Consider the following 9,159-nt stretch of genomic DNA (forward strand, 5'->3'; position numbering starts at 1 on the left):
TCCAATATAAAAACAACGTACCCAATTCTTTCGTCTGTAGCGTCTTTACCTAACACAGTAGTGTCTACTTCTATGTACGTTATAAAAAATACCATTAGGATAGGTTTTTAAATTTTTGTTTCACGACAATTTTTCGTACTACTCACATCCGAGGGAAACGTAGAAAATAAACGCTTCATTACGTGGAGTGTCGCGGATAGAATATTTCCTGAAACAGATTAGGTATACTCACTTGACACTTTTTACTATGCAGTTAATAAGCTAAGTGCACCATCGACACTAAATCTCATAAAACAGTTGAGAGAGAGAGAACTTAGAGACGGTACAGTAGAGCCGGTACCGTAACTCCTAATAGAAATAGCTATTGCGATCCTGACTTGATTGTTTAGTATTAGTACTGCGCGATCTCAAGGTTGCGACGTCAGCGTATATTGCGACAACGTCGGTAAGAGACCGGAGGGCATGATGTTTATTCCATGGAAGATGGGTCGGGTGCTGGTATGGAATGCAACCTGTTCAGACACGCCAGCCCCTTTCCATCTACATGGAACTAACAACAGAGCTGCTGCGGCTTGTGAAGCGGCTGGAAAAGCTAAAGCATGCAAATACAGGGGTCTAGGCTCCGAATATGATTTTGTCCCATTTGGTGACCGAAGGAGACCGAAGAGCTGGCAGCTACCTCGGACAAAGAATTAGTCTAGCTATTCAAACGGGGAACGCTGCCAGTATCTTCGGAACCTTGCCTAAAGGGACTCCTTTTAATAATATGTTTTAGTTATTATATTTTAAGGTTAGTTACTGTGGTGTATTAATTTGTATTAGCTGTAGGATTATGGAATTATTTCATTATCGTCTGTCACGACTCACGGGAAGTTATTGAGTACCAGCAGAGGCTGAACACTTGCCCACGCCACGCTTCACTTATTAAGTGTTCTCAATAAGAAGATACAATCGATTCAACATGGTTATAACATGATTCGATTACGAGGGGTTGCAGACATATAAAAAGAATAAATACGGATTTATTATCCCCTAAAGACCGCGTTTAGTGCGAGGTGTGAACGTGGAATGTATTATTTATTTGTACTGCGGCCAGTAAATTCGATTTGATCAGGAATCAAAACATGCCCGGGGCTTGAAAGGGTTTCCTTTGACAGTTGTGTTGGCTTGAGTGCCATAGAATAATATATAAACTTACCCTCTTATTCAAAACGGACTATAAAAGTCAGATATGTTACTAACTACTTTGTAAAATAAAATATTGTTTGATAAGTTGAAGAATTAATCTATGAACCTATGAACGCGGTTATATAAATTTCGAATACTAAAAAACCTATAAAGTTTCATTAGGAAGACCTATTGTAAATTGAAAAAAAAACTGCATATACTATAAGAATATTGTTCAATAAAAAATTAGCAAGATCGATTGAGGAAATTAATTGTAGATAATGCCTTATCATACACCTGACTTTGTGACGTTGTTAAAGAATATTAACAGGAGATTTTAGCCTACTCCTTTTAAAATATATTCCAAATGCTCAAAACTTAAGTAACAGTTATGAAATTCATTTATATTTTAACGGGAATTTTTTCGTTGAAAGTGTTGTCTTGCTTGTTTAATTAGATTTCATGAATTAAGTGGAGGTAGGAAGTTGCTACGTATGCTCCCAACTATAGGAAGGACTCCTGACCAGTCTAACCACTGACTGGCCGGCTCAAGGACCTAAGTGGCTATGGTGGAGAAATTGTATATATCTTTAGCGGTCGGAGTAGCTTCGTTAGCCCGTTTCAGGGTATCGCTTCGATCTAAGTGATTATAGCCTTGAATTGTAGGTGTTCCTCTTTATAAGTTTATTTTATATAGACTACCAATTTAAAGAAGGATTTACACATAGCTGCTGTTTTTCCATGCTGTAGGGCGTACCATTCAGATAATAATATTTAAAGCAGACTACTTAATGTATATCTAACCTACCCATTATTCGTCCTAATTAGTGCAATATGTAATCTTTACTTGTCTTTGGTAATACGTAAATACCTACATCTATCTTCAAGCAGCCCGCGTGAACTTCCTTTCGCCGTTATATGATTTTTTTACTTAGCCTTCCATTTTAGTTCTTACATGCCAACATATGAAACAATTTGCTATGCTAACCTATAGAGACTGTAAATTTTACTCTAGACAAAAACATTGCTCAGAGTTCAAGGAATAAATAAAAAAGTTGCTAAGCGCAAAAAGCTGTCTCGATTTTTGCGCTTAGCAACATGTTTTGCGATTAATTTTCATTTATAAAAATTTGATTTGTTTATCGCGTAGTAGTAAAAATTCATAGTGAATTATCAGATATTATATTCCTAATTACAGAACATTAGAATTATATTCTTCAGTTTTAAATTCAATAATAATAAATAATAGTTAAAAAAAACTAAAAAACACGCTTTTAACGGGTTGCTCGATAGACGAAAAATATGGCGCTTTTTCACAATAATACCAGTATTTTTTGTTCATTACCATTTTCAGCCTAAATTAGGAATTATTTTTAACTTTTTAGTTTGATGTGCTTTAAAGCGTGTTTTTTTGTTTTTATTAACTATTATTAATTCGGATTATTGCGTTGTCATCGATCTTTGACAGGTGCGCAAAGTTTGAATTAAATCTGTCCGTTAAAAATGGGTCACAATCGAGTCCGAAGGAGTCGGTTACATACATACAGGTGAAGCTAATATAAAGCGTGTAAAAACGTACGAAATGTTTGTCAATCTTTTCATAAATACATTCGTAATATGTATCAAACTAAAGTAATTTTGTGGGCCATATACCACTTTTTAAACACGTGTTACGTTATACATTATAGCTATTGCAAATTTCTATATATGACCTTGTCAACTTCTCAGAATTAGGATCTCATGATGAAGAGCTGGTTAGAAGCTACCAATATGGAGGACGGATCGTTGCCCTGTATGCTGGCTGACACAAGGGAGGCTTTGTTACCAATAACTGGTTGCGAAAACATGGCGCCTAGAAAAAGGTAATTTCGGATTTATCAAAATAAATTCTGGTTCAAAGGATGAATTAATAATAGATAATAATAGAATTAATTTATAATAACCATTTATCGGTTTAATACGCGTTTAATTATAATTGTCCCAACATATCCAAGCAAGCATAATCACGGGCTAAAACAAGCTGCAATAAAAATTAACAAAAATAATTGTAAAGTATTCGCATTATTAAAAGATAATAAAGTTTAAAAACATATGACAAACCAACGTAAAATTGCTAATTCTTAGGCTTATTTTTTTTTTAATTTATAACTAAATAGGATCCAAATACTGTTAAACCTATAAATGATTTGTTTCTTCTAATTCTAATTAATTGAACTTAGGCGAATAAACCTGGTCGTTCACATGGTCTTAACTTATTCAACATTTAGTTAAGAATTATTATTAATTTTAGAGATCGATCTTTGGAGCCCTGCGCTGTATCCGAAGAAGCTTATCTGTCTAGTGGAGCGGGATCACCGTACGCCGGTCTATCGCGAGAAGAGAGAAGACGAAGAAGGAGAGCCACTCTAAAATACAGAACAGCGCACGCTACAAGGGAGAGAATAAGAGTTGAAGCATTTAACGCAGCGTTTGGTTCACTTCGGAGACTTCTCCCAACTTTGCCACCAGACAAAAAACTGTCAAAGATTGAAATTCTTCGACTGGCTATATGTTATATTGCTTATTTGAATCATGTTTTGGATGCGTGAAGGATATATTTATTTATCCGCCCGTGATACCTAAAAATCGCTTCTGCGCAGGCAACATTTGTTCAAGATGTTTGCCGATATCTGTAACTTTTGGTCGTTTGTTTTTTTTAACACTGCGTACTGCATATTGGTACGATTCTGTTAATTTATAATTATGTGACAGAAAAATCAATAATACAATAGAGATAGTATGAGAAAATAAGGTTTTTAGTTAATGACATTTTCCTTGTACTGTTACGAAAATATGCATATTACACCTATACTCTATTACTTTGTATAGTCGTATTAAATTGATCTCATAGTATTCGATAATATTTTAAGGTCGATATTAGGCGGATTGCGGATTTTGTAAAGATAACAATTTTATTCAACGTAAAGGCACTACTACTAATAATAATAAACAATATCTATCACCTTATTCTATTGATAAGAGTAATTAATATGTAGGCAGGAAAATAACAAAAAAAATGTTTGATTCTAACATTCGATTATTAATAAAGTATAATTATAAAGAGCCATTGTTGTATAGATTTTGACATAGTATTGAATAATTAAATACATTTTAATAAATCAAAATCCTTGAAATCCGAAACTAACAAAATGTTTTCTTTTTGCATTAAAAATTGGTTATCTGCTCAATGCCATTTTTAATCTGTGTATTGGGGCATGTCTATTGCAGGTTGACATTTGGCGCCAAAAAGAATAACCTGCGTGAGTTTTGAATATTCATTCATTAAGTATGCACTATGCTGTATTTTTGTAAAAAGTTATTAATTTGTTTAATTCCTTAATAATAATATTGTTAATTTAATTGTCATTGTAAGTGTTTAGAAATAAAAATGTTTATTATTGAATAATATTTTATTGTATTATAGTATATAATTGACAAAATACGCGTTTTTTTAATACATAATATAATTGGGATAGGGAAACAATTTAAATACATTAATAAATTATAGTATAAGTTAAAAAGGTCAAGGAGAATAGTGTTTGGTCATAATATAGATTTTATGTCAATATATTAATACGAGGTATCACAGTCTTAATTTATCTTACATTACTAAATCGGCACATTACGTTTCCTTCGTGATTTCTACTTATCACTATTATCATAATTTCAAATTTATATATAAACTTATCAGTGCTTCGGTAGTTTTATTAAAAAATCACATTTTAATATTAAAACTCATATATCAGTATATATATATTTAAGATAAATAAAATATTCATTTTTATTTTGGTATAAATTATATCTGCAAGTCACACTGGATAATACATTAAATTATTTTACCATTATATTGCGTCTTATAATACAATAATATTCAGTAATTCGTTTTATATTTTATACTTGAAATTATTTATGTAACTTAACAGAACAGGGAAGAATATGAAACCGTGAAGAAAACCAAGAACTACTATACTAAACAGCATTCTAAAGAAAAATATCTCAATGAGTTGAGTGTACGAAAAGGCTAAGACAATTATAGGAATATTCGTAAATGTTATTCCAGTAATAATCGTAGCACCGACTTTTATAATTGCATCTTCTACTCTTTCTGATGGTGGTTTCTGACTAGTGTTGTAAGCATACGCTAGATGAGTGCAATATTCCACAGTAATACCTATTGCTACAATCAAATTAGTACAAGACACGGCATTTAGTTGAATATTCCATATATACATTATACCCATCATATCAACAACTACCATTACAACTGTAAACATCATCGCTAGAGTAGTCAAAATGTTAAACCCAGTTGCTATGAGATTTATTACGAAAGCTCCTATAAGACAATATAACAACGAAATAAAAGTATCATACCATACGGTCAAATATTGGGAGAAGTATACATAGAATACAGAATAAGCAAATACCTCAACGTCTAAGCCAGTACGACTTTGAATAGCAGCTGTTATATTTTCACTAATTTCATACGCATATTTAACTGCGGATATGTAATCGTGAGAGGTTTTCAGTGAAGAATGATACGCCATGAAGTTAGAGTCATGAACGGTCGCACGACCCTCAGAATCTAAAACATAGTTGAGATTAGAGTAGTAGCTAGCTAAACCACCTTTATTGCAAGTATTAGATGGAGCATCTTGCAAGAAGAAAGGAATGTAACGGTCAAGAGCGTCTTCGGCGGGTCTCAAACCATTCGCATAATCACTCCTTGCAATAGTACAATAGTCACATTCAGGTTCAGAGGAAACACTTGGACAAAAACCACCATCAGTAGTATTGTATTTACAACACACATTGGGTGTACTAGCCCAATCAAAGAAGTCGTCAAGCCATGAGTTTGATATTCTTCTCATGTATGTAATCTCTTCTTGTTGTACGGCTAAAAATATCTGCATAGTTAAAGAATCGTCATTACATAGCTGACCTCCACAAATAACATTCTGATGCTCAGGGTTAGAGAAGTTTAAACCACTCTTCAAAACAAAAAATACCGGTGGACCCAAGGGTAATAAATTATTTACAGCGTTTAGGTATTTATAAACGTAGGAATCTTCAGGCAATGCAAGGTTCTGATCAAGCCCTACTTCAATTTGTGGAATTAGTACGACACATACACATAGGAAAAGAAGAAAAATTATAACAACAAATACCTTTACACGCCATTTTAGTAAAAAATTTGCGTAAGGCTCCATCAACTTTTGGGTAACGCTCTCGTACGGGATTTCAGAATGTAATGGTTCATCGTCGTTAATAATTTTCTTTTGAACACAACAAAATATATCAAAACGACTCTTAACAGACCGTTTGTAATCAAGCGATAAGATTCCCACGACAGCTGTTATTTGAAATAAAAACAGAAATGTTAAAGAAACCGCTGCAAAAATAGCAAATGAACGAACTGCTGGAAAATTTGCTAAACTCCCAATAGCAAAACACGTAATCTGTGTCAAAGATGAAATAAACATTGATGGTCCTTCATTTTTCATCATCGTTCCAAAAATGAAGCGGCGTTTTTTTTCAAAACTCATACCTTCCTTGTATTCACTATATTTTGTAAGGTTTGTTTGTATATATTGTATGGAATTAACCATAAGAAAAACGTTATCGATACCAACAGATAGAATGAAAAATGGAATCACATTGATAGCTAATAGTGTGATAGTAATATTCATGAAACCTAATAAGCCCATGGCACAAGCTATCGCTAACAAAACAACAATAATACTAGCAATTGCAACACTTATTTTACTGTCAAGGAAAAACGTTTGAATTCTTCTTACATTGCCAAGAGCAAATATCACATATATAAACATAAGCATGTAACTAATTGCAACTGGAATTATTTCTGCTTCTGATATTCTCTCTATTTCATCTTCAATAGATCTTTCGGCTGCGAAAGCTACGTCAACAAAATCTGACTTCCAATTTTGTTCATAATCTTGCATTAATTCAATGAATTTCTTTTCCCATTCCAATGTAGGCTCTAGGGCTACTTTAGACAAATGATTAGTTATAGGGAAATTAATAATGAGTGTGTGTGCACTAATAAAATCTTCTTCATATCCACCCAGTGATAGTTCTGGATCAGCACCTCCACCCCAAGATTGTAAGCAACTAAGTGATAAATAGTTGTTTAAACAATTTTGTATATTTGTTAAGTACGTATTGTTATTAATAATTCTGTTCGGTATGTAAGCCGATACAGACATTGATACACAATCACTTAGTTTTTGTTCTGCGCCGCGAGCACGAAGAGGTGCGTAGCAAACGTTTTCCAGTTTTACAGAACCATCTTCTCGACCTATGTTTATTATAGCATCTTCCAATTTGATCAACTCTTGTATCGCTTCCACTCTAAAAGCAGGACCATACGTTGTGTTGTCTACTTGAATTGGCTCAAGGTCAATTGTTAAATATATTTGAGCAGCCCGATAGAATGGACCGAATCTCGAATTGAAATAGTTAAAATGCTGACGAGAAATCGATTGAGGGTCCGACCATAATTCTAAAGGATTTGCAGTTAACTGCAGGCGACCCAGACCAAAAAACAGTATAAATACTACCCAAGACATCATCATTATCATCATAATAGGATTATCAGCACTAAATGTACCGATGCTTTCAAAAAGGCTTTGAAAGCCCCTTGTTATAGTATTAACTTCATTTTGCGTTGAGTTCCTATTTTGCTTTAACTTACATTGTCTTTTATACTCTAATAATGTTAGTACAATAAATACAGTGATACTAATTACTCCAAAGGTTATTGCGACTGAAAAGCCGATACAATTTACAGAAAGTACAGTACAGATAGGTGGTATAATTATCTCACCAGAAGGGCAGTTTGCGGAGCAATCAATGCAACTGCATGGTATATCTCCTTCAATACTTTCATGGCATAATGGAGCGTGAACATGCATTGAATCTTCGGTAGAGTTTACTCTCAAGAAGTTGACCCTTAGAGATACGAATGGATTATTTTCGGTGTCACCTGTATATCCAAACCATGCGTCAGCGTCACAGACTGGAGCGTTCCCACACATTAAATTCACCGATGGCATTCCAGATTGAGGCAACATTACTTCTGAACAAGCTTTAAAAGCATTATCCATAAAGTCAGTATGAAGTCTGTAATTTATTTCATTCACATACTCTGTTCCGTCGGGGGCGGTTTCAACTACGGTATCAACAAATCGCGCCTGATCGGGTGAACAATTCAATTCACATATTTGTCTCATGAAACTTCTTAGACAAACTGGACATCTTCCAAGCACACTATCTGCTAGTAGGAGACTTTCAGCGAAAACTTCAACCTGTATCGGATCGCAGCAGGTCAAAATTTCGTCATCTGGAATTCTATTCCCTTCTTCATTAATTACCAAATGGGGACATCGTTGTTCTAAAATATTGTAGAGATGATCTCGTTCAGCGCCAGTAATGTTATTAAAAATTGGTGTTGGTTCTGAATTGACCGAACACGGCTTTGGGTGTCCGTTAATTGTAACACATTCACCTCGAGAAACGCATCGGGCGGTGGCGCAATCCCAACCAAGGAGCCAAATCCAGAGTAACAGGAATAATTTCGGGTTCATTGTTATTCCATCACTTTTATTATGCGGACACGATAACTAGACGGCCGCCCGTGGTAAAATGTATACTAAAGTAATCAGTGTTAGATTTACATAGGGATAGTCATTCGATAACATATCAGAAATTTTCAATAGCTAAGATAAAACTTCTTTAATCGTTTTTGTATATCGAAATTGGATAATAATTAGAACCCGGATTGTAAAAATTATTTCGGGTTATTTAATATCGATAACTATTATAGCACGTGTCTGAACCTAATAAATACACTTTACTCACAACGTATAGTAATCATATTTTAGTAGATTTATTTTTAAAATATGTCATCATTAGTTAGAATAATAGAATGAAAAA

The 9,159-nt window shown here is 33.8% G+C and overlaps 2 protein-coding genes across 2 annotated transcripts; one reads left to right on the top strand and one right to left on the bottom strand.

The window, feature by feature from the left end:
* Positions 1 to 2,910: 2,910 nt before the first annotated feature.
* On the top strand, positions 2,911 to 3,755 carry LOC125052010 (helix-loop-helix protein 1). The gene is made up of 2 exons (XM_047652650.1): positions 2,911 to 3,029; positions 3,458 to 3,755. Exons 1-2 carry the CDS (start codon positions 2,911 to 2,913, stop codon positions 3,753 to 3,755), a joined length of 417 nt encoding a protein of 138 aa, XP_047508606.1.
* A 1,212-nt stretch (positions 3,756 to 4,967) lies between these two features.
* On the bottom strand, positions 4,968 to 8,866 carry LOC125052041 (NPC intracellular cholesterol transporter 1 homolog 1b-like). The gene has a single exon (XM_047652689.1). It carries the CDS (start codon positions 8,808 to 8,810, stop codon positions 5,091 to 5,093), a length of 3,720 nt encoding a protein of 1,239 aa, XP_047508645.1. The 5' UTR covers positions 8,811 to 8,866; the 3' UTR covers positions 4,968 to 5,090.
* Between the last annotated feature and the right edge of the window lie 293 nt (positions 8,867 to 9,159).

This window comes from Pieris napi, chromosome 8 (genome assembly GCF_905475465.1).
Source record: "Pieris napi chromosome 8, ilPieNapi1.2, whole genome shotgun sequence".
In the NCBI taxonomy this organism is placed as follows: domain Eukaryota; kingdom Metazoa; phylum Arthropoda; class Insecta; order Lepidoptera; family Pieridae; genus Pieris; species Pieris napi.

Coding starts and splice junctions, on each gene's coding strand:
- LOC125052010 (XM_047652650.1), top strand. CDS start 2,911: ATGAAGAGCTGGTTAGAAGCTACCAATATGGAGGACGGATCGTTGCCC. Junction 3,030..3,457: donor AACATGGCGCCTAGAAAAAG/GTAATTTCGGAT, acceptor TATTAATTTTAG/AGATCGATCTTTGGAGCCCT.
- LOC125052041 (XM_047652689.1), bottom strand. CDS start 8,810: ATGAACCCGAAATTATTCCTGTTACTCTGGATTTGGCTCCTTGGTTGG.